The 26,839-nt window shown below is 41.4% G+C and overlaps 1 protein-coding gene across 1 annotated transcript in view; it reads right to left on the bottom strand.

Annotated features, from left to right (window-relative positions):
• Positions 1-26,839, bottom strand: part of ATP10A (ATPase phospholipid transporting 10A (putative)) — a 118,604-nt gene that overhangs the window by 43,675 nt on the left and 48,090 nt on the right. Inside the window, exons 3-5 of the mRNA XM_063340047.1 lie at positions 7,288-7,373; positions 627-733; positions 390-521 (exon numbers count right to left, since the gene is read on the bottom strand). Coding sequence (XP_063196117.1) covers positions 390-521; positions 627-733; positions 7,288-7,373 — 325 coding nt within the window. The remainder of the gene's footprint in view (positions 1-389; positions 522-626; positions 734-7,287; positions 7,374-26,839) is intronic.

Below are 26,839 nucleotides of genomic sequence, written 5' to 3' on the forward strand. Positions count from 1 at the left end.
ATTGTGCTAGTTTATTCTCTGCTCACAAATTATTTTGTTGACTGATTAATGGCATGTCACAGTCCATCACCTGTAAATTTGAGGGGACTAAATATAAAGTGGCCTCTTTTGGACTTGACATTTTTGGATGCTATCAAGGTGGTAGAATCTAAGCCTTCGGATTTCTGGTAGTAATAGCATATATTTGATTGATACTAAGAAGCTATTGAGATGAGCTTATGTATCAAGAGATCTTGATTTCAAAGAAGAAAACACAACAAAAATTAGGTAGTATGAAGGCAGCTGTACAGATTTAATGTCTTGGCAGATACATATGTTTTTGATAAAGTTAAGCACAGGAATCCCAAAAGAGTCTGATACTTAAGTTTCTACTCTTAAAGAGCACTTACCTATGGCAGAAAACAGACACATGATTAGAAGTATGAGGACACACCAAAGGACATCAGCATTCATCTGTCTTTCAAGCTTACTGCGTTTGTAACGGGGTCCATTATTATTTAACAAAGCTTTGGTCTCATGCCCTGCAGAAGCAATTACATCAAATGATGTAATATGGATTTTTGTTATTATTTTACGGAAACTACAAAAAGGCAGTGCGCCTAGTCAGACCGAAAAACAGCCTTTACCTGCATAGATTACTATTCCTGCAACCTCTTCTGTATTTCTAATGGTACATCCACGTAACAAAAGATTTTCTTTGAACAGTCCATCCTTTTTTCCATTTTTATGTACACTGCAGAAAATTTAAAAACAGAACAAAGCACAGCACATCAAAACATTGAGTGTGTTAAATCATACCACTCTGTAATTTAACAAGCCCAGGAAACATCTTCAAAGTTTAAGAAGTTTTGTCAACCTGATGGTGAAGTATTTCCTTAGATCTTTCTCCTGGGAAGATTCTCCGGCAGACTCTGAAAACTGAGAATACCTACACAAGAATCCCAAACATGCAGCAGCCCAGCCGGAGCAGTACCAGTTGCTGTTGGATATACAAATGTACTGGAAAAATGCTCATTGGAGATACGCAGGCCAAACCTACAGCGTATGTGCAGCCTGTCTAATGCTTTGAAAAATGCATTGGACTTTCTGTGCATGTGCAAATCGACTGTGCAATCACAGTTAATCCAGTCCACCCAAGAGCAGCTGTGCAGTGCATATGATTAACCCACTATTGACATGTTCTTACCGAAGAAATCCTAGAAAGAAATATAGTGAAACCGGGAAAGGACTGTGCTTCAGAAGCAGCGATATTAAGGAGGATGTGCCAGGGATGACACGCATCAGTTCAGTGAAGAAGAAAGGAAAAAAATTCCATGTGTTCACCAGTAAGAACAAGAGAAATTCCTTTCAGAAGTGTCTCACTGGCTCTCTAAGAAAGATGAAATGGCCTGTGCCCTGATGATTCCTGTTGACTAGCACCAAAACACATGAGAAAACATGTGAAACCAAAACATGAGAAGAATGGAACAGAGTAATGTTTCTACTACAACTTATTGTCTGCTGTGTATGGACTGACACAAATTTCAGCTGACAGAGAAATACAGAAAACAGCCTTAGGAGAATCAATAGTCACCAGGGAAATGCTAAACAATAATAACAACAGTTAAAGAACAGCATTAGAATGTTTTATTAGGGAAAAAATACAAACCAAATAATAATTTCAAACCTTTTCTAAATGAATAAAATTTAATTTAATTTAATCAAGTGTAGTATCTCAATGCCTCAGAGAAGATTAAAGCAAAGTCTGGAATGTTTAAATATTCTGCCTTCACTTTCAGAGCATCAAAACCACCACACTTTCAAAGTCTAAAAAACAGAGTGCAATAAAAAAAACTAGCAAAAGCTGGGAGTTCAAGAGAAATCCTGGAAAAGCACTTGTGCTATACTAAAGTTAACATTGTGCTCTTGCAACATTGAATTTTATGGCTACCTGGATTTAAACATTTAAAATCCTGTGTCGCCCGAAATTTGCAAACTGGACTTTTATAAAAAAGTGGAGTTCTTTTGATTTGCTTCCTATTTTGTAAGCCTTCACACCTGGGTTAGATCTTCATGCTTGTCTCTGATTGTTAGAATCTTTTCTTTTTCTAAATGAGGACCAAAATTCTAACTTTAGCACATCCTTCTAGGATCTCAGGCCTGAAGAACTTTATCAAGTATCCTGAGATCTGCAAGAAGAAAAGGTTCACACTGGTGAATCCTTTGTACTCTTCCCCTGTCTAGTAGGACTACTTGCTGTTATGCTGGTTGTGCTACCTATTCTAGTAGAATATACCCATAAATAATATATATATCATATTCATACATATGTATATATACACAGCCCTTTTTAGTTCAGTATAATACTTTATACCCACTTTCTGCTCAAAAATATAAATTAAAAGCATCGGTGTTTCAACAGGTATACTTAGCTTTTCACTGTAGGGATGGAAAAAAAGTGGTGGGTTTGACGGCTGAGGTAGCTGCAGCAGTGATAACATCTGACTAGAGCTGACTAGAGACCAGAAACAAATGGAGAAGAGAAGAAGCAGATAACATCAAGTTTGCGATTCTGATACCAAAATGAAGGTGGGTTTTTTCAGTAGGAGAGAATTTCCCCTGCTCAGCTCGTCCTCCCCGCCAGCCTCAGATACAAGAACAGAGGGTTTGCTTCTGTCCTCTTCAGCAAACCTCGTTAACCCACCGCCTCACCTCTTGCCAAAGGAGCTTCAAAAACTGAGGTCTGCCCAACAGCCCTCTTGCAGTACGCCGATAGGTGTAAGTGCTGATGGCCAGCTGGAGAATTACCCAAATTTGGCTGGGCTTGAACTATGGGAAATAATTTCTTAACGATTCCATACTGTAGAAATTACACTACTACCAGGATTCTGCCATTCCTCTGCTTTTTAAGGCTGAATTCTACATTAGCCTTTCTCGTAAATCATGAAGATGTTAGTTTGAATTACCAATGAAGTCTTCAAACGATAGTTATGATTCCTGTTAATAAATGGGACTTTTTAAAGATAAACCTACTTTAAAATTTACTAACCTACTTTAAAATTACTAAGAAGTAATTGCTCTGGCTTACGATTTTATAGCCTTCATCAATTTTTTACACTTCACAGTAACAGTGGACTGTGACAGGTATATTGCACATGGCAACCTTTATATACAATTACTTGTGTATTTTTTCTATACAACTATGTATTTGTTCTTACTGTCTTAGCTTATACAACTGCTCCAAAGCAATGGTGCAACACCTGAAGTTAACCTGTAGGTGCCAAGACCGCAATCTACTGCCCTCACCACAACTCACCCTTACATGCCTTTGGTACTGCTTTTTACTTTTCCATATGCAAAAGAAGTCAAATCAACTCACCTGTTGCTCACCAGACCTTTAGAAAACATGAATGAAATCAGAATCTCGGAAGGAGAAGCTGGCAGGGGCTGGAGGAAACTCAGTTTCCTTTTTGTGTGCACTCACTCCCAGTGACTCACTAACAGAACATACATAGAAGGCAATTGGCCACTGATGATAAAAGGAAGAAAAAATTACAGACATAAAGGTCTGCATTAAAAAATAATGAAAAATAGAGTTAGACAAAACTGCTCACTTTGATAACAAACCTGCCACTACTTTATATCTGGGTGGAGAGATGGCTGAAATCCCATTTCTAGCCCCACAGAGTTATAAACCTTAAGCTTGTTACAGAGGCTGAACAGTCTGTTTTTCCCCTTTCTGGATTCAGGCCAGCATAACTTTGGGAGGCAAAGAAGGAAACTTTTCTCTGTCAGTGTTTAAAACAGTGGCCGGCTGAACAGATGCCTGGAACACGAAGGGTAGCCCATGAGGAAACACGCTGGCAAGTGCAGGTGCAACGCTCTTTTCTTCTGCAATTTCTCACATGGATGACACTGCAAATAGTCAGTATCTAAACATCTAAAATACACATGCACCATGAATAAGGAGAATTGGGCAGACCAGATGCAGTTAGCTACTACTTCACTACAGCACTCTGAAAGTGTTTGTGTAGCCTCCTGGTTTAATGCAGAAACACAAAAATAAGTCCGATGGTAGCTCACTTCAGCCTTCTATTATATTTTTTCTTTGTTAAGTGTTCACCAGAATTAAATACCAAGGTAACATATCAAAACTGTATTCAGAAGAGAGTATTTTCTTTCACACTCTGGTTTCTCAAGTGTCTTATAAAGCAAATAGTAGAGCGGGCATTACTTTCCAAGGCTTGACACTCCCAAAGAAAATATTCAGCAATCTTAAACATACTCTTAGCGCACATCATCAGTCAGAATCTTCCTGACTCTCAATTCTGATGAAATTTAGCCTAGGTTTTTTTTTTTTCCAGGACAGGTGGTGTCACTATAGCACAGTACAGAGAATTCTGTAGAGATTTATACTTTTTTTTCCTTAAAAAAATTTGTAACATTAATTTGTATTAATTTGGGGTTTTTTTATCATATGAAAAGCTTTGAAATAGAAATACACACATCCCTTGCTTTACTTATTTTGGTAGGATCAAGTTTTCTGTTCTTGCCTAATAATAAAATTTTTACTTTCAGAGAAAAGCTGAAAAGCCAGAATACCAACTACTACTTCTCCTTTTCCCTTGCCCATATACACACAAATAGCTAGAAACAAGTTTTTAAAGCAAATTTTGTTATTTTTGGAACCTGGCATGGAATTCTTGAATGTTTGCCATGCATAGTGTACATAATCTGGACAGACCCATACAGGCAGGGGACATGTTAGGTTTTATTCTATTCTTTTTATACAGGAGACTTCTTAGAGGGGAAATAAAAATGAGGAGATATGCTTGGGATATCTGAGGCTGCAGAAACTGCAAAACAGCAGTAAAGCAAGCGCCTGAGTAGAACCGGCAGTCTGCCTGCCCGTCTGCACACCCAGAGCGTGTTCAATGCAGACTGTGCCAATATAGCTGAAGAAGTCATATGTAGAAATGTGCATGCTACATTTTAGCAGCTATAAGTTAGGGCCAGGCCTGTCTCAATGCATTTTGCAATACTTTTCTGGTTTTTTTATTATCATGTTTCCCTTTACCCTGGCCTGCCAATGCTACGTTGTTTACCTATAGTGATCACATATCAGAATAACTGGGGAACAAAATTTTTACATGTTTACAAGACACACACACACACAAATATTTCCATTTCCTGAAACATTTGCCAGCACAGACACTAGAACCAAAGGAGCCCTTTGTATTTCAAATAATAAAAAATAGTCTTAATCAAAACTGGAAACCTCCAAAGTGGTCAAAACTTCAAGCAAACTTTGACAATAATGTCTTGGCAGAGCTTTTACATATGGATCTATTGAAAGTCTATTATTTCATAGCATCCCTATTTAAATATCTCAGTAACATTTTTTTTTAGTTGAGCTATTATCATCTGGGAGCTACCTGAACATTTCTTTCAAGCAGTGACTACTGGTAAGATTTTGAACAAGAGTTAAGATCTGAGTTTGACGCGGCAATGACATGTTGCAGTTCCGATGTGCTAATTACTATTCATCTTGCTAACATATGATTTGGAATAGACTGATGATTTCATGATACTAATGAGGGAAATCTAAAAAGAGGGGGAAAAAAGTCTTCTCCAGTGATAAATTACAAAACAGAGAGTTTATTTGTTGAAGGGTTGATCCCTGCCCTTTACTTCAAATGCACCGTGGTCCTTTAGTTGTAAATCTCTTGCAGCAGAGCTGATGAGACCTGGAAATCAATTCATGCTTTCTGCTAGATTCAAAACTGATGTCTTGGCTTTTTGCTGTGTCAAAATATATTCACATCATTTGTGAAACATTAAAACATAAAGAAGATTATATAGAATCAATATTAAACAACAGTCTTCCAAAAGGTACTACCATGTTTTCTGCTACATAATTCAAATGTTTCTGTGACTTACACACTACAGACATTTTCTACATGGAGTACGTAAGTAAATATATAATGAAAGACACATTTATGCATATCTTCTACAGCATTCAACCTCGGCTTATTATTTTGGGGACTAAGACTCACACACATGAAGTGTTCTAGAAAAGCTGCCAAACTTTCCATTTCCATATCTGGAAATGTCATTTCTGCAGTAGAGCAGGCTCTCTGTTAATGTAGACATTTACACACCCTCATGCGGTTATGTCTAATACCAAACTTTTATCTTTAAATGAACTGTAGGGCTTTGTGCTGCTAAATAAAGGAACACATTTTCCCACACTACAACTCGATGTAGTTTCAAAAAAACTGTCCTGATTTACACCAGTTGACAGTACATCCTACACGATCTGTGACATCTGAGAGTAGTAACTGAGGTGGTAAATAGCATCACTATAAAAAACTCCCCAAGCTCCAGTGATTTACCTTGTGCCATTTACGCAATTCAATACTGCTTATCACTCCTAATCAATATGGGTGATAAATCACTGCATTCTAAATAGAATTTGTGTCTGTTTAACTCTCTTCATTAAAGTTTACACAAAAATTAAATATCGGGGGCTCTCACTCTCCATGTGGTTACAGACTATAGAAAAATAAATCATGCAACAGTGCATCTCCGAAGTCACCACTATTGGCATGTCTACACACTACAGCCCTGGCTATGTTAGAAGCAAAGTGCTTTGCACATGCTAAAACATTTGCTTCTGAGCAGGATTGACTGGCCAGAGATGAGCACCCTGTTGATGCAGTTCTGTTTGTTTAGAATTAAGTCAAGTGGCTATAGGTGATTCTGCGTGGTAATGTAGGAGCACACCCATCGTGTGAGCCAACTGTTTTATTTTGTCTGAATGAGAGGAAAGGAATACTGCCATAGCTGGAGAAATATCAGTTTCGCCTTCAGACTTTCCTCAATTACACTTGTATTAAAAGAAACATCAAATAGACCCATCTTCATAAAAGCAGTGTACAACAGATTGTGTTTGTTTGTTGGCTCTCTTGAACTGGTTTTCTATTTCCTCCCATTTCCAGATGGGCTTTTTTGATCCATGGAGGGAAGGAAAGGGAGAAGAGTGTCTGTAACTACAGTGCTTCATGCATTCATTTCTGGAGTGTAAACCGATCAAAGCTAACAACTAAATCCACCCTAAGGAATGGAAACGTGAGGCTCCCATCTCACCCTGAAGTGAGGTTCCTCTAAAAGAGCCTTAAATATGCAGCCCTATTTAGATGTGATGATGATGCAACTTACAGAACAGTCTAAACCAAACGAGCATTTATTTTATTCCATATTAGAGAAAAGGAGTGTATACTGAATGATATTATATGAAATACTCACATGTAACCTCGAAACCTACTTAGGTCATTGTTTGGCTTCTCACATTCAATGACACTGGTGAACTTCAAGGGATCAAATTCTGAGTCCTGGAATAATAAAAATGTTAATTACTTAGGGCAGACTTGCAAATTATAGCCAAAATTGCTTTCTTTTCTAGCTTTCATAATATATTAAAGTCCATCTTTCTTCAAAGGCAATCAAATGAATGACACTGACCACTGGCACTGAAAATCAAAGGGACCTGGCCACCAAAATTCCTTAGTGCCTTCCAAAATCTCCCTTACACAGATGACTATTTTGTTCTGCAAGTGGAAGAATGTGAGTTTCTGAAAGCACTAGATAAAAGATGTCGAACCCAGAAGTCAAATGAATTTGGTCTGGATTGGAAAAACGAAATTTATCTGGGAAGGCTCTTCAATAGTATCACTACGCTTCATGTTCAGTGAAGCTGCTGAAAATCTAGGACGACAGAAGTCAATATACTGCCACTTATGAAAAAGCCAGTAAGAGCTTTTGAAATATCAGCAAGACTTCTTAATTGCTTTATGCCAACACAGATAAAGTAATCTACTACAGTAAATTACACAGATATAGCAGAATAACTTTTTCCTAATTAACACTTAAAAACCTTCTTGATTCTCTAGCTCATTAGTCTGAAGCTGCTATTTTTGCTGACTATATATGTTTACCTGTAGTTAGTACCTTGTTGTGTCTGAGAAAAACATCCTATCACAGCATAATTACTTGATTTTGTTAAATAAAAATCAAGGTTCTCCCTTCTTTGCCAGACCAAACAAACTACGCAGTGAACTCAGAGGTACCCAGTCCCGGTGCTGTTGAGAAGGCTGTTTGTCTCCGTCAATGAGGACTACCTTTACAAAACTGCTTTGCACACCATTTGAATGAAAGAAACAATTGTGAATTATAATTTTATTAAGCTTTCAACAGTGATAACACTACAAATGTTGTGTTTTACAGTAGTTTTGCTGACCAGCTGTAGACCCCAACCACTACTTTTTGGAAGGCATTATGGGAATAGATGACTGAGAATCAGTAACCAAAGGACAGACATAATCTTACTGCCAGCTTCTCTGAAACACACAGGTATGTCTGTTTTTTTTTTTTTTTAAATATTGACTCTACTCAGAAGAGGTGAAAGAAACTAGATTTTAAAGAAGACATAAAAGAAACCAGCAGATATGTCAGCATCACCATCAATGCCCTCCTTCATTTTTCTACCAGTTACACCTGGAAGAAAGACAGACTTATAGTATATAGGAGACAATTCAAACCACCCATGCCTGACACTTTTAGAAACCTTTCCTGTATTTTCAAGAAACAAGGGATGATAAAGAGAACCGTGAAGATGGGCTGCCACTTAGAGACAGCTACAGCCCAGTGGAGGAAAGAGTCACTTTTATATGCAGAATTCATCTTGTAAACAAGGGGGGCTGGGGGAAAGGAGTAAAAACAAAGGGCAGCTCTGAGCAAAGAAGAAGATGGCTATACTGAGAATCAGAATCCCTAAACTATGTCAAAGTTGGCAGTCGACTACCCGAGCCGTAGCAAGAAATCCAGGTGATCGCCTCAGCACCAAATACTGTTGGTATTCAAGCTAATCAGATATTTATCCTGGTCAGCCTTGAATTTCTCTAGGTGACTGGGAGTGCTTGGGAGTATCTAGTTCTACAGAGGCACCTTAGACATCATTAGGCTGTAGAATGGGGCAGATATCGTAAAGCCACACATTCACTCCCTTTGACCCTTGTTCTTCAGCTGCTCACTGTAAACGGGCACAGACACCAGCAGTCACAAGGAAGCAACTACCGGCTAGAACCGCCATCACGAAGCTTTCAGGCCTTGACATGTGAAATCTGTTACTACAGCTCCTAAACTGTCCTTGCCTCCAGCAGTCAAAGCTTCACGTTACAGAGACTCTATACCAACAGCCAGTGCTACCCGGCAGCTGCCTTTACTTCAGCTTGCTGGAGAAGATGAAGTTCTCCCAAGTCACACCAGAGCTTGTTGTGCTGGGAAAGCCTGTGTTGTCTATGTAACACCAGCTCTGCTGCCCCAGAAAATGACCTTTTCCTTCCTTGCCCTGATATGTTCCTTGGCAGAAAAAAAAAAAAAATCCAGGAAAAATAATCTACAAACATTGCTCAAGGTTTTTCAATAGTATACTGTCTGTCTGCCTAAGGATTGTGTTAAAGCAGAGTCACCACAGTAGCTTAAATTGCATTTGTAAATTGGAGGGAAAAGACTGGGAAGGGAAACATTTCTTGTCTTTTTATTACGTTCTATATATAACACAGTTAATTTAGCACAAATTTTTATTCAGTGGTCTTAAAAAAAGAAAAGAAAGAAATCTTAACATCTTTGATGAATGCCCCTGAGGGAATCGTAGAGACACGTAATAATAAAACCCAAGGTAATCAAATGCAGGTTTTCTGTGGCTGCTGAACTCAGCGCATGGTTTCAGTGCTCTACAGACACATTAACTTCTGGAGCAACTGGAAGTTTGCAGACTGAATCTCCTTTCTGCTAAGAAAGCCTGGTAACAAATCCAGTGAGTTTACAAAAAAGAAGAAAAAATCTACTTAAAAACTAGAGCTAAAGTCATCACACAAAAAAAAAAAAGATCTTGTCAAGATCAGAGAGGACTAAACGTACTCGACTTCCCCATCGCTACCATGCAACATAGTCTTTTTTCCTCCTTTGTTTGTTGGATTCTTTTCAATTATGACTCAGTTTTGGAACTGAAAGTCCTTTATCATTAAATCTAACCGTCTGTGTGTTTGTGTTCTGTTACAATTAACTCAAAATATGTGATTCTGGTCTTTAACCAGATAATATCTGTGAGGAGAGAAAATCCAATTAAAATAGTAGTTTATGTAAGGAAACAAAACTGTTGAATTCTGATTCATGGCAAAAGCTCTTCGGTTTATTAATAAATCAAATCGCTCCATCTCTTCCCTGTCAAATGGAAGGGCAGATATACACTGTATATTACAGTTGATGACGCTGTTTTGATGTGAAAATGCTTTTTGGTAAATGAATGAAAAAATACATTAAAGACTGCCTGCATGTGACTGCTTTCAGTGGTTATAAAGAAGCACAAAGTTAACATAAGATTTCACAGTCATCAAAGTTTTGTCCCTTTTTATGCTGATACCCACACTTCAGCAGCAAATGAAACAAAAACTGTGATGACATTTTCATGTATTAACAACTAAGAGAAGCTGCAGCTAGACAGAAGTTAAAGCCAAAAGTGTTACTTTTACAGTGCACAAATCATGATTTGTGCTTTTTTCTAGGTAAAAAAATTAAATTCTCCACTGCTACCTTTAATTTTTCTCTTACAGTGAATTTCTTCATCACTGTTAAGGCACAGAAAACAAGATCAAAATATAGTCAAAAATAGCACTTCCCCAGAGCTTTGTGCAGCAGTTATCTGATGCACCTGATTTCCAGTGTCTTATTTTCCACTTACAGAACTGCTGGGCATTAAAGACGTCCCAGCCTCAAGAGAAATGAAAAGCTCCATGCCTACACAGACTGCAATCTGTATTGAGGCTTTCCAGTGCTTAATTTTCGTGAAAACTTGACTCCCAGTGCACATCAACAAGGACAGGTCACTCACAAAAACAGCTGGAGGCATTCTCTTTTTTTTTTTTTTTTTTTCTGAAGGTATGTATAATATTTAAAAAGAGGGTTTACCAGCTTTGGAAGAAGGGACAGAGAATCTCCATCCCTTACTGGATGCGGGGGGGAAAGTTGCAACGAATGATGAGGAGAAGGCTGAGATACTTAATGCCTACTTTGCCTCTGTCTTCAATAGTCAGACCAGCTATCCCCAGGGTGTTGAGCCTCCTGAGCTGGAAGATAAGGATGGAGAGCAGAACAACCCACCCATAATCCAGGAGGAAGTAGTCAATGATGTGCTTCTGCACCCAGACACACATAAGTCTATGGGGCCAGATGGGATTCACCCAAGAGTACTCAGGGAGCTGGCGGGAGAGCTCACCAAGCCTCTCTCCATCATTTATCAACAATCCTGGTCAACAGGAGAGGTACCAGATGACTGGAGGGTGGCTAATGTGATGCACATCTACAAGAAGGGTCGGAAGGAGGATCCGGGAAACTACAGGCCTGTCAGCCTGACCTCGGTACCAGGAAAGATCATGGAGAGGATCATCTTGAGTGAGCTCTCACGGCAAGTGAAGGGCAGCCAAGGGATCAGGGCCAGCCAGCATGGGTTTAGGAAAGGGAGGTCCTGCTTAACCAACCTGATCTCTTTCTATGACCATGTGACCCGCCTTCTGGATGCAGGGAAGGCTGTGGACGATGTCTGTCTGGACTTTGGTAAAGCCTTCGACACTGTCCCCCACAGCATTCTCCTGGAGAAGCTGGCGAATCATGGCATAGACAAGTGTACTCTTCGCTGGGTTAAAAACTGGCTGGATGGCCGTGCCCAGAGAGTTGTGATTAATGGGGTGAAATCCTCTTGGCGGCCGGTCACCAGTGGTGTCCCTCAGGGCTCAGTTTCGGGGCCAGTTTTGTTTAATATCTTTATCAATGATCTGGATGAGGGGATTGAGTGCACCCTCAGTAAGTTTGCAGATGACACCAAACTAGGTGGGAGTGTTGATCTGCTTGAGGGTAGGAAGGCTCTACAGAGGGACCTGGACAGGCTGGATCGATGGGCCAAGGCCAACTGTATGAGGTTTAATAAGGCCAAGTGCCGGGTCCTGCATTTCGGTCACAACAACCCCAAGCAATGCTACAGGCTTGGGGAAGAGTGGCTGGAAAGCTGCCCAGCAGAAAAGGACCTGGGGGTGCTGGTGGAGCCAGGTTAACATGAGCCAGCAGTGTGCCCAGGTGGCCAAGAAGGCCAACAGCATCCTGGCTTGTATCAGGAATAGCGTGGCCAGCAGGAGTATGGAAGTGATGGTGCCTCTGTACTGGTGAGGCCTCACCTCGAGTACTGTGGTCGGTTCTGGGCCCCTCTGTACAAGAGGGACATTGAAGTGCTGGAGCGTGTCCAGAGGAGAGCTACCAGGCTGGCAAGGGGTCTAGAGACCAGGTCATATGAGGAGAGGCTGAGGGAGCTGGGCACGTTTAGCTTGGAGAAGAGGAGGCTGAGGGGAGACCTCATTGCCCTCTACAACTCCCTGAAAGGAGGTTGGAGAGAGGTGGGTGTTGGCCTCTTCTCCCAGGTGAATAATGACAGGACCAGAGGAAATGGTCTGAAGTTGTAGCAGGGGAGGTTTAGATTAGATATTAGGAAGAATTACTTTACTGAAATAGTGGTCAGGCACTGGAACAGCCTGCCCAGGGAGGTGTTGAGTCACCATCCCTAGACGTATTTAAGAAACGTGTAGATTTGGCACTTCAGGGCGTGCTCTAGTGACAGAGATTGTAGGGGTTTTTTTGGTGTGTGTATGGTTGGACTCGATGATGTCAAAGGTCCTTTCCAACCATGAAGATTCTGATTCTATGTGTCCCAAACTTGTGCCTTGCACACCACTGATTTGAACAACTGACTTTCTGGTTGACACAAACCTGGGAGAGATTCACTGATTGCAAATAAGTTCCCCAGAGTATTTCACAGAACTGTCAGATGGCAAAGGCCAGCGCTAAATTCTGTTCATGTCAGTCATATATTTCTGTTAAACAACTTGTTCTCCTTTTGCTACACTGTACACTTGCTGTAACTAATTCTAAGGAGAAGTCTCTGCAAAATAAAGTGAGGCAAAATATCTTGCTTACACTTAAGGCAGATGTCTTACTACTAGGTAGTGCTTAACTTGGAGCACAGACTGGTCGTTGTTAAGATGTTACAGGAAAACTGTGTTTGAAAGGATACTTGAAGGTCACTTCGAGAAACAAGAAATCTAAAAGAAGGACCAGAAATGATACTAGTTTCAGTGAGTGCTGACTTTGAAAAAAGCCAACATGAGCACCATGTATGTCAAAGTCTAAGCGAAGTCAAGCACGCTCAATTTAACAGAGAAAAAGAAACAGCAACCAGAAGTCAAAAGTTTTTACTCCTGCATTAACACCCTAAGGCTGCACACAATCATACTCCCGCTTGTGCCTCTCTCCCTCCAGGCCAATCAATCTCAAATTCTCTTTGAAACAGTGAAAGAGCAACAGTACCAGAGATGGATGATATTTAGGAGTCAAGAAAGGCAGATTTGGCTTCCAAGAAACTGAACAGGGAACTGTATCCTTGTTTCTCTGTGTCTTGAGCAAATGGGACTAGTGTAAACCCCTCTGCCCACGCTATTCATGCTATCTTAGCACTTGCAGGCTCTAAAAAATTAGTACTTTCATTCTTTTCCAGTGTTAGGTATTGCCACTGCTTTTTTGACACAGTAAGGATGTCTATAAGCATCATCCCATCCAGGTGCCAGTTTGGTTCTCTGCTGGTCTTTCAGATGGATGCTGCTGCTCCTGTTGGGTTTGAATTTCACATCACCATCATGGTATCACAGCAATGTCACTCTACAGCAAGGCTCCCAAGCCGTGCTGTCTGCACACTGGTGATAGGATGCAAGTTACTTCACAGAGTAAAACCACAAAATATGTCTGGTTGCCTTTGCTCTGGAGAATGCAGGGAATGGTTGGATGATTGGTAAACACTGTCTGAAAAACTGAATGACCACAGGCCTGCATGCAGGGGATGAGAAGGTAAATCTGGTGGCATGCCTTGTCCTGTGCTGCATGGCCTAGCAAGACACCAGGAACCTGGTGCTGTGACCATGGCACAACACAATTCTTTTTACTGTGGGTAAAAGTCATAACAAGGTCTTGAAAGATGTGAAACAGAGGTTTCAGTCATTTCTTTCCATACAGTTTGAGAGTTTCAGAAATACAGAAATAAAGAAATAAATCATTTTGTCAACCACAAATACATGGAAACATTCAGGTATATCCCCACATTGGGGTTGTTCATACCCTGCATTCAAAAGTGTACAGTGACTAAATGTTATCCACTTCATTCTAGGGCTAAGAATCCTTTCTTACCAATATAATTAAAAAAAACAGGTCTTAAAGGTTTCTGCGTGTATGAAATGACGCCCAAGATACATTGGAGGAGTGAAGATCACTTCTTGCTTCACTCTTCTGCCACATTATGTCATATCAAAATGAAAAAAAAAAGAAAAAAAGAGAAAAAAAAAGAAGGGATTCAATTCAATAATAAGAATCTAACTTTCCTCAGATACCTTACTTCACGTTTTCATTTTGCCAAAATAGCCTTAGCTCACTGCCTTCCTCTGAAAAAACTGCTGACTTTTTAGGAACTCATAGGTATTTCTGAAAGCTTGAAACTTGTCAAAAGGACACACAGTGATACTTACATTAGGTATTCTATGTACTCAGGGATTCCACAGAATATATTTCTTTCCTTCAGGAGTTTTCTTGCTAGGGAAATGTTTAGCATCCTCTCCATAAATCCTACTTCTTCCAATTTCTTAAAAATAGGGAAATTCACTCTTACTCTAAATGCAGCAATGGGAAGGCTTATTTTACTTACGTAAGCAGACTTAGTCAGACTGCAAAAACCTGCTAAATATTGATTCTTTCAAAGCTGAATTTCAAATTAAATTGCAGATGTAAAGAGTTTTGTGACTAGGCTTTAACAATGCTCTACCTATTACACCTGATAAAGAGTTCCATTTAAAACAATACCTTAGGTCTGCAATAAGGGAGCTGTGTCTCTGGGGGGAAGCACAAAAGTAGACAGGAGAAGAAAACCAAACGGAAAGGTGTTTTCTTCAAAATTTTTCTTAAAGTAAACCACTGTCCCTTATCTCTCAGGTGACTGTTGATGTATCACCCTCTGAAAAACTTATATCCTAAAAAGGCAAAGTGTTGAGGGGAAGAAAATCTTACAATGCTTCTACAGAGTGGGAAACGAACAGGTAAATGGATGAAGGAACTATTCAGATTTGACACCAAAAAAAGGGATTGAATTTAGCTCTTTCCAACATGACTTTGGAGCTCCAGCCATAAGATCATTCTGAACCTCTACAGTGAAATGCCAGCCTTTCCGACTCTGCTGGCAACCTCACGGACTGTCATAGCTGAAGAAGCAAAGCATGCTGCTCTGCCAGATGAGTTAGTCTGACAATTACAGAGTGTTCAAACAACATACTCCCCTTCATTAAATGTGTGTTGTATGGGTGATTTAATGGCCTGCTAGTGATATTAATAATGCATAGTTATTAAAATGTTTTTCTTTATTCATCTGCCCTACTTTACTGCCGCAGAAACCAGAGTTTGATGTTCAGTTCTTCCTTCCAATAGGACAGCATGAGTACCCCAGGATGCCCTTGGGTGACAGTGACAGTTACCCGCTTATCACATTGTGTTTACTGGCTATGCTGGGGTCTTATCCAGACTTCTCCCTGCAGTACAATTGCTAGATGAGGGCTCTGGGATTTGTTTTGGCGTTTATATCTGGAGGAAACACAAAGGGAGAAATGGAGTCATGGGGACAACTCAAAGGAAATATTTAATAGACAAAAATCTGCCTCAGCAAGAAAAATTGCGTTCCAGTTTAAAGGCTTTTAAGTGCAATAAGAACGCGTTCTCCTAATGCATCTGTCCATCCTATTATTGCTTTACTTAGCAGTACTCTGCATTTACCATATAAAATTAATCTGACCTTTTATTAATGTGCAACTGGAATTAATATTGATTTTATGTATCCAAAGCATGCAGACTGTTTAAATACTAATAGAGTGAAATGTTTTAATGTCCGAACTGCATTAGTCTCTCTGGCAGAATTTATCTGTGCCACTAATTCACAGGAAAAGTAAGAAACAGTTTGATCTATGCTATTTAGGAACTAAATAGATCCAGCCATACATCAGAATTTAATAGCTTTGTTTTCTACACTGACAACTACTACTATAATTGGATTTTTTCAGTACTGTTTGTTTAAATGGAACAGAGATGTTCAGTATTCAGAAACATTGGAACAGCTGAGCAAGCCAAATACATGTTACGGGGCTGATCTTCCTCTGGCTGACCTAAGTAAAAGTTTTTTCCTTTGTAGAAAATAATAGAGGGATTCAGCTTGCAGGAAAAGAAATGTGTTGCTTGCAAGGCCTAGGAAGACCTCAATAATTCTGTGACACCCATTGACACTATGACATCTATTGACACTGCTGTTGGTCAATCACAGGACAAAAGTACCAAAAAAATGTCAACAACACTGAAAATACAACCCATGAAAGTTCTAATGTCCCTTGGGATGATGGCCATCCTTAGCAATGCACTGAAAATTACAGGGATACAAATGAATTCGTTCATGGACTGTAGTAGCATTGGAGAGTGGTAAGGGAGTATGTCAAGACTGAAATATGGACACCCAGACCTGGACAATTAAGAAAGTGGTATCTGCCTGTTCCAAAAGCCAGCCACTGAAACAAATGACTGGGTTCATAGTCTGTAAGAACCAACCTCGGCATTAGCTTAGCGCTTCTGCTAAACCACAAACCGAGCCTCTCCAGGGCTTGGAAAACTCTGTGTACAACTCGCACTGCTCCTCCAGAGGCTTTTTGCTTCATGCTGACAGACACTCGGTAAGACGTAACCCTCCCCACTCTCCAGGGCTTTCCCCTTTCTGGAGAGATTTCTAGCAGTATTTCTGCTGCATTTCTTAACTGCTGGAAGAAAACCTCACTTGATCAGTGGCAGAAGCATTGCACGGTCATTTTAATTTAGTAGCACAACAGCTCAGGTCAGCTTCTGAATATACCTTGGCCTACACTCCTGCTCTAGTCCGGGCTGCAGGCCAGTCTGACTTCTTGTGGGATGAAGTTCTGCCAGAAGAAATGGGAATGGGAAGGACTAAGACCCTTCAATCAGAAGAGGGAAATGCCAAGCACGTCGCTTACATCATTGCACAAATAAAAACCAGAACATCAGAGTCCTGACAGAAGAGAGAGTGGCGGGTAATGAAGGGTTTTCCTTATGAATGGTAAAACCTAACAGTAGCTGCTGTAGTGTCACGACACAGTTAAACACACCAAAGCTCAATGAGCCCATCTCAGCCTGAGGACAGGGAATCTGGATAAAAGCAGCTTTACCTTGCATGGCATAATGTTCAAGAAACATTTCTGGGATGTGAGGGAAACCTGTAACATACAGCAATTGTCCAAGAAACTGAGAGACTCCATCCCCTGCCAGCTGCAGGAGAGCACAGAGGGAAAGAAGAAGTCCCAATGAAAAGACACCTTTTATTCCAAACACTACAGGGCAGCATTCATACCAGCACTATCACACGTTTGTCAGCCCTTCCACGAGCATCTCCAGCATGAGAAGGCTATATAACCAAGTAAAAATTCCCCGAGTTGGACACTGGCTTGCTGTCTTTGCTTGGAAATGTATCTTCTATCAACATTCACCATCACATGCCTGCCCCACTAATGCTCCTAAGGCAAACACAGCATTCAGAGTGCACCTTCTCCGCTTATTCCCAGCTGTTTCTCTATTTCCCTCATGGCCCTGGGGAGAGGGTGGAGGGGCAGCTGTGAAGATTTACAGTCAGTCTGACTGCAGCAGGGCCATGGTTGGCCTGCTGAGTACATGGGGAAGTTGGGATAGCTGCAGAACACTTTGGTTAAGACCTTTGCTCTCTGGTCTGTCTATTTGCCTCTACTATCTATTTTACTGAACAAGTTCCTTTTCAAACAACATGCTAAAGACTCCAGTAGCAAAGTGAAAAACACCTTTTCAAAAACTTAAGAAATTCAAGGGGGATTTTTTTCAGACACCAGCTGATTGCATAGATCTTACGAAAAGAAACTCACGATGGCCTTGACAGTTCCAAAACAGGACAGCAGAGCTGGGAAATGAGCTGAGGGGGATGAACATGTATCACTGGGGTAGGGATTGACGTTTGCTTCCCTGTATAGCACTCTAGCCAGCCTCACGTTTCAGGCATGCACGATGGTTATGGAGATCCTGCATAGTCTTGTCTTCAGTAATCTTTATGCTTTGTTCAGTTAAGTGTAGTACTAAAACATAGATGAATATGATCTGTTGAATCAGAACACAGAAGGACAGCAGAGTCTATTACTCCTGTGAAGGCTTCCCTCACCAGGTATCTTATCCTATGGGCAGATGTCATCTACTTGGACTTCCTCGAGGCCTTTGATACGTTCCTCCACAACATTCTTACTGCTAACTGAGAGAGAAATGGGTCTGATGGATGGACTGTTAGATGGATAAGGAATTGGCCGGATGTCTGTGTCCAAAGAATTACAGCCAATGGTTCAATGTCCACAGTAATGTGGGTGTCCCTCAAAGGTCTGTACTGGAACCAGTACTATATATCAATGATGTAGACAGTGGGACTGAGTGCACCCTCAGTAAGTTTGCAGATGACACTAACCTAAGTGGTGCAGTTGATACGCTTGAGGGAAAGGATGCCATCCAGAGGGACCTTGAAGGCTTGAGAAATGGACCCATGCGAACTTCATGAAGTTCAACATGGCCAAGTGCAAGGTCCTGCACCTGAGTCAGGGCAATCCCCAATATCAATACAGACTGGGGGATGAATGGATTGAGAGCAGCCCTGTGGAGCAGGACTTGGGGATACTGGTGCATGAAAAACTGGTTATATGCCAGCAATGTGTGCTTGCAGCCCAGAAAGCCAACTGCATCCTGGGCTGCATTAAAAGACGCATGGCCAGCAGGTCAAGGGAGATGATTCTGCCCCTCTACCCCGCTCTTGTGAGACCCCACCTGGAGTACTGCCTCCACCTCTGGGGTCTCCAGTACAAGAAAGACATGGACCTGCTACAGCAGGTCCAGAGGAGGGCCACAAAAATGATCCGAGGGCTGGAACACCTCTCCTATGAAGAAAGGTTGAGAGAGTTGGGGTTCAGCCTGGAGAAGACAAGGCTCCAGGAAGACCTCATTGAGGCCTTTCAATATATAAAGGGGCCTTGTATGAAAGATGGAGAGACTTTTTACCAAGGCTTGCAGTGACAGGACAAGGGGCAACAGTTTTAAATTGAAAGGGAGCAGATATAGATTTATGGCAGGGGTATTGGATTAGATGGTCTTTAAAGCTTCCCTTCAAACCCAAGCTATTCTATGATTACACGATTCTTATGCAAATGTTCATTATTATAAGCATTCAATAAATGTGAGATGTGGAAGTGCAACCAGTGAGAACAAATGTCAAGAACAAGACTGACAGGGAGAACACAAATTAATAAAATAGTTTGTGTAATTTTTCTTCCATGTTATTAACAGTTATCTACCTTAATCAAGGTAGAAACAGCTTCCTGTGGACCACCAGGAGATACTCCATTGCTTTTTTTTCTTAATAGCTGCCATGACGCACCTCCATGTAGTTAATAGCAGGACAAAGTCATTTTTATCCCTTCCTATTAGACTGCAGCAGCCCTTAAGTCAGATCCCTGTGATCTCAGCCATACAGGCCCCATTGCTATACAGGTATATGAGTATACTTAAACCACCCAGGATAGGGTTTTGAATCTGGCATTTGATTAAGTCAGGCCAAAAATATAATAAGCAAAAAAGCTTGAAAAAGTTAAGTAGAGGCTGTACAATGCTTATGACAATTTATATGCGATTTCTAACTATGTGGTACGTTAAATATCAAATTCTCTTTTTCTTAGTAGCCAAACGGCTGTGTTCACTGTTTTGATGTAAACCAGTCCATTACTGTGTCATTAAGAAAACTGAATTACTGTATTAACACTGTTGTCTATAAATTTCCATACACTAATGATGTTTTTTATTCAAAACCAAATGGAAATATAAGCACTATAGTTCTGTGTGGAAAACAGCATCTTCTCCAGTCACGTACCTACAGGACAATCATAGCTTTCTCTCTCACGAGCACTTACACATATGTAAAGCGTCTGACCATAAAAGAGTCATAACAGAGCTTGAAAGTATGAACCTGAGTACTTCCCATGTAAGTAACATTTTAATGCAAATTTCTACTGGCCTCCATGCCCTTATCAGTACGAAAATGTGTAAGAGACTTGGAGGGTAGCAGGTGGAGAAAAGAGAAGTGGGGTGAGGGTTCACCTCCTGGATGCTGAGATAAATGCAGGAGTTCCTCATTCTGTTGCTCTGCCTTTTCCGGCAGAAAAACAGACTCCTTCTCCACCTCAGCGCTTCCAAAAGAAGTGAGACCATACCTTCATAGGTGGGATTACACGTGGCTTAATTCTGTGAACTCACTCTGGAAAAGAAGGCTTTCCCATCCTTTCCTAACCCCTGATACTGCCAACTGGGATAGTGGTATCAGAGACAAGTGTAGTGTGACATGTTTCCAGCTCAACAATCCCGGCTCTAAAATCAGGAGTTCTCAGTGTTACATTAGAAATTCTTGTTTCTGAGAACAAATATTATAGATATTTCCTGTTCCCAGCTGACAGGCCAATGTATGGCTAAGAAATAAACAGTTCCAGAAGAAACTTTTGTTCAGTAAAACTGAATTAGGCTAGGAGATCAGAAAAGTCACAACGAAAAATAATAAAATAAAAAAAAAATAGAAAATCTCTTCTTAACTTGCTTTAAATGTAAATGTTTACTTCTCTATAACAGGAAGCCGGTATAGCATTTTATTTTCTCTACAGACCTGAAATGCTTTCTTGTTTGCTAATGCTTTTTCAGAGAAACAACAGAATGGAGAGATGCTGGACTATCAATACAGAGAATGAAATGTCCCGCGTCTCTAGAGGTCAGACGCAGCACAAGCACTGGCATAATACATTTCCTTACATGGATTTACCACTGTTCCACCGGTGCTGGAAGGATTACCCAAGGGATGGGAGGTCCTTCACAGCCAAGACATTCAAACTTAGATTCATCAATTTAGCCCCTTTAACCTATATTTAAACACAAAAACAAAAAGCCAGTGCCAATGGTAAAAGTCAAGTACTCAGCACTCTTCGGAACTGGACTCTTCCTCTGCTCCCCCTGCTTAGATTAATATATCCAAAATTTTCTTTTACAGTTATTCAAATTATTTGTCCCTCTAATGAAGCTCTCTCGACAGTCAAACTTGCGGCCTAGACACCTGCACAATGGAAACTAGAAAGAGATGATAACCTTGCTCAAAGCTGACCAAAGAGGAAGTGAACCATCATTCTTGTGTTTTTTATTTCCCCATACCTCCCAGTCTGAGACTGCTGACTAAATGGTAAAACGGTAGAGTGAAAAATTGTTCTTAGCCTTCCTTTAGGACTTTTAGCTTGCACGAAGGTTTGCCACAGCAGTGACTTGGGTCCTGCTCTGCACCAGGCCATTCTGCACGCAGCTGCTATACATTTTTTTCTCTGTTAGAGAGGCAGTAGTTGCTTCCTCTTTAACTAGACATGTCTGCCGTTCCCAAACAAGTCATCTCTGAACATGGTACTATCCAAAAAAAGATACAACAATATAGGTGTAAAGCTTTTCACAGTGATTCAACCCTCAGGAAAGAAATCTACAGAACGTTCAAGGCATGACCTCGGACAAAGGTCTTCATGGGGCGTGTGACATTCTCGCATTTTGCATTGACAAACACAAGTCTTCTTAGAAGACCTGCTTCTCTAAAACCTTCAGCTAAACTGTAAAGCTAAAAAAATAGTTTTAAATTTAATATTCTGGTAGTGCATAGGGAAAAACATTGTTTTCTTTTGCTTGTTTGGTTATTTTTAACTCTCTTTTCCCTCAGGGAAATCTAATTTTGGCAACATGTGTGGGATGGAGCACTAATCTGCTGTTTTAACATGTGTGTATCTGGAATTTTTGAGCCACTTTTCCGAGGCTTGTAAACCTTCTCAAAATACTGCAAAAAAGAAAGGCACAAGGGATAACCCCCACCAGATGCTAGAGAGACATTCACTGTTCTTGAGGCCTGATTCTACCCTGTTAAAGTATGTACAGTCTAAACAACACTGAGTATCATAGAATGGTTAAGAGTTGGAAGAGACCTGAAAGACATTTATTTCCAAGCCCCCTGCCATGGGCAGGGACACCTCCCACTAGACCAGGCTGCTCAAAGCCCCATCCAGCCTGGCTTTGAACACCTCCAGGGATGGGGCAGCCACAGCTTCTCTGGGCAACCTGTTCCAGTGTCTCACCACCCTCACAGGAAAGAACTTCTTCCTGATACCTAATCTAAATCTACACTCTTTCTGTTTAAATATCGCTACACTCCCTGGTCAAGAGTCCCTCCCCATCTTTCCTGTAGGCCCCCTTTAAGATACTGTAAGGCTGCTATAAGGTCTCCCCGGAGCCTTCTCTTCTCCAGGCTGAATAACCCCAACTCTCTCAGCCTGTCTTCATAGGAGAGGTGCTCCAGCCCTCTGATCAACTTCGTGGCCCTCCTCTGGACTTGCTCCAACAGGTCCATGTCCTTCTTGTGCTGAGGGCTCCAGAGCTGGATGCAGTACTCCAGGTGGTGTCTCACCAGAGCAGGGTAGAGGGGCAGAATCACCTCCCTTGACCTGCTGGTGACGCTGCTTTTGATGCAGCCCAGGATGAGGTGGGCTTTCTGGGCTGCAAGCACACGTTGCTGGTTAGCTGACATCTACTTGATTATAATAGGGTACTATTCCCACTAATTTCAGGTAGGTGATAGCCTTGGGGTATTAGTGGGACAACAAGCACAGGGGGAGTATAGTTATGCCCATTCTTGTGTTGCTTTAGAAGACTCAGACTCTTTGAGACAAGAAGCTTAAAGCAGCAGGTGAGTTGAAAACTAGTCTGCCTGGGAATTGTGCTGGTTTAACTTCAGCTATTCTCTCAAACTGGGCTAGTTTAACCAATGCAGATGGCTGCACAAGAAATCTTAGCTCAGTTTAGGCTAGACCAAAATTTGGAAATTGCTTTCTTTCCTTTTTTTTCCCCCATTTTTTTGAGGGAGAAAAACTAAATGCCAAAGGATCTGAGATACCAAGGCTGCCATGTGAGTTGTTCTCATGCAATTAGCATGAGCTGCCCTTCCCAAAGTATCTCATATACAGAGTAGCTTGCAGCCACCAACAGTCAGGCTTACAGTGCAGCCCTTCTAGCAAGCAGTCTTCTCTTCTCTTCTGGACCAGTTTCTGCACAGGTGTCACAGGGAAAGAAAGAGATGCTATAAATGGCTTAATGCTTGGAACAGGGAGCTGTGGAACTGTTCCTCTAGGTCCAACTGTACCCAGTATACTTCCAGCACTGTGCAAGAACAGTAGGACTGGAATGAAAGCTGGATCTGTCAATTCATCCCAGCTTCCAGGCTGGCACAGATGAGCAAACATGCCTGCAGTAAGCACAGGCTCCGAGTTTATACATATTCCAGAAGGGTTCACATACTGACTTGTGAGGAAATCAGACTGATGAGTTATTTTGGTGCTAGTCTGCATGCAAATGAACCCTCACAAACAACCAGACACCAAATTCAGATGTGCTTTTTAGACTAAGTAAATAAGCAGCCACAAAGTCATTTGCAAGGCTTATCTAAACCTGTTTAATCATGCTAGTACAAGCTTGTTTTGAACAAAGGCCTACTCTTAGGAGAAAATGCATCCCCTACCCCCACCAGCTCTCAGAGGGATACACGCACCTTCTCATAGGGGATGGTGGCTGCTAGATTTAGCTTAGCTTTCAGCTGAACTGAAGCTTTCCACATAAACATCCAGGACATGGCCAGTGGTTAATAAACCATAAGCTGCTCCAGAATCCACAGTGAGTCTTTGTGGATTTTGTTAAAAGGCATACTGAGTAAAAACAGTGGAGCAGGGAAATGTAAATGTTTTGCATGAGTCTAGATTCATACTATCAAAATATCCTAAATCAAGTTTATGAAACCTGAAAGGGAGTTTTGAGCTCTCACAGCCCAAGCTGTATCTGCGTATCCACTCTCTGAAGAGAGGCTGACACGACATCTCAGATGGATGGAAAACATTCCATAAGCAACTGCAGAGGGTGTGGTGGCACAGCAGCCTGCAGAGTAGCACAGAAAACACATTGATTCCTCCTGCCTACTGTGCCTCCTATTAGATCCAGTGCACCAGAAGTGGCTGCTGTGACTCGGCAGCAGTGAGGGTGGGTTAGAAATTAGAAGGAAACTGGTGGAATATCAAGAAACACTCGTTTTTTCCAAGAGATGCTTACCGCTCACTGCTAACACTGTTAGATCACTCACAGTGGGATTTAGCACCGTGCTTTCTCCTTTCTAGCGCGCCATGCTGCACACATGGATCTGGTCCGTGTTTCAGTGTGAAGACAGTCCACTGTCCTTCTGGCTTTAAAGACAGACCACGCAGAAGTACATTTCTGTCTATTTTAAACATTTCTAACACATCCTGTCACTGCAGTAGCTGGATAACAAGACCACAGTATTTAAAGTCTCGGAGGAAAAAATGTCAAGGCCTTTGAAAAATCTCCTGTTTCCTCTTTTCTTTTTTAACCTACTCACTGAGTGATTTTCTTTTTTCTTGACTGACTATTTTGAGTGTTCAACAGCAAGGTATACATACAAATTGGTATCTTCAGACATAAAAGCCACAGAGGAATATATATCAGTGACTCTTCTCAAAGCCTGTGTATCGATAGGGTGTAGAATCATGTACAAAAAGTACACGTTTATGTCAGACAGATCACATTCATTAACAAAAACACAAAGCCAACTAGCAGTATGTTCCCAGTCTACTATAAATTACTCAGTCAAATCAAAGCAGCACTAAAATAAGCAATATTTCTGGTCACTTGCACTATAAAGGAAAACAGTTTCTTGGAATTCACAAGTGGAGAGGTCCAATTCAAAGCCACAAATGCTGATCTTGGATCTTCTGAGCATATGTTTAGAGTAAAATAATGCCTGCAAAGCACTGGAGACAAGGATACAGAACAGCTTCTGTAATTGCTTATTGCTGCTTCAAGAGTCGGGCTAAAAAGAGATCAGAATGGTACTTTTCTGAACGAAAGTTTGGAAGGAGGAGACTGTAAGACCTTTTACTCTCCGAGACTATGGACCTGACACGCTGTTAATGCTGAAAGGAGACACACAAAGATCCTTCAGAGCATGCTGGCAGAATGGCTGCCTTTCCAGAGGACAGCTGTACCCAACGTAACAGCACTGGGCTTGTAGGCTTCTGGAGAGGGCATCTGGAGAGAGTGCTGTGGTTGCAAGAGGACTGCCCAGCGCACACCCCACTCCAGCGACTCCGAATTGGCAACCAGGCTCTCTACGGCAAGCAGCTCAGCACAGACCTGTGCGACTGTAAATTGCGTGGGTGGGCACAGGGCAGGGACAGAGTAAGGAAAGCATAAAAGTGGCTTAAAACAACTATTCCTACCCTCACCCCCACTCCTTTCCCATGCCCAGCAGAGTGATGGGTATAGAAATAGCTCTCCTTCATCGACGTGCTTCACAGGCACGTGCTTGGAAGTTACCAGTTAATTCACATAAGAAACGCAGACAGGCCAAACTTTGTAACACAGCTTCTTTTAAATGGTTGGGATACTGCTACAGAGACATTATTCTAAGGCAGCTATGTACAGCTGATATTTTAAGAAGCAGCTTCCAAAAGATCTGTGTTTCGTGTCCTATGATAAGGCACATGACCAGGCACGTCATTCTGTAAGGGCGGCAGGGGAAGAGTTTAGCAGTGTGGGAAAGAGAGGGTCAGGACTACATAATCTATTTGTTTGTTTTCCTGGTTGAACAACAGGGCTGCAGAATGACACAGAACCAAAAAGCTATAAACATAACTGAGAGTTGTTCTGCTGAGTGCGGTGGTAATATAAAAATGTGAAAGCATTCTTGTCCAATGCATGAACAGATTGGGATGCAGGCCCTACAAGAGATTTGGGAACCAGCTTCTCTGAGGTTGGCCAGCTTCCGGGAATCACACTTCTAGTGCTGAATTGCGACTCTGCTGCCAGGAAGCTGGGGATCTTGATGTAGAGTCTTGATGTAAGAGGATGGTCAGCATTTGGTGCAAGAAAATTTTGGTTTTCCAAAGTATTTTATGAGATCTAACAATAAGCTCTCTTCAGTTGTGGCAACTTAAGACATACCCAGATAGGAACTGAACCTCGCTCCAAAAAACGGCATCACCTTGCTATTCCATGCTACTTGGCTGTGGGCCTACTACTCATCCAACATTTCCCTGGTAGCTCCCTCCATCCCACTGCTGAGTGTCTTTCAGCAGGGCAACACCTTCAAGAACCAGTAAGAGCCTATCCCTACTAGTATGGGGTGAGGAAGCTAATGCTGCTACATGAATTAACAGTGTGCTCAGACAGATTTTGGCCAGGACTTTAAGGAGGATGGCAAGTATTCTGCTGAATAACTTTTGGGATGCTGTTACAGAGAGGCTCTGTGATGCTGCAGCTGCTGAGGACTTGGTACTTGCAGGTGTGCACTTTGCCTACAACTTAGTTGATGCAGGAACCCAAGCTTGGGTATTTCTTGCTTTCTCAGCTATTTTAAGAGAGGGGAGGTAGTCACATGTGGTTTTCTTAAAAGCTCTTGTTCAATACTTGACTTCTTGGGGCCCAGGTCTGTTTT

This window comes from Chroicocephalus ridibundus, chromosome 1 (genome assembly GCF_963924245.1).
Source record: "Chroicocephalus ridibundus chromosome 1, bChrRid1.1, whole genome shotgun sequence".
NCBI lineage: Eukaryota > Metazoa > Chordata > Aves > Charadriiformes > Laridae > Chroicocephalus > Chroicocephalus ridibundus.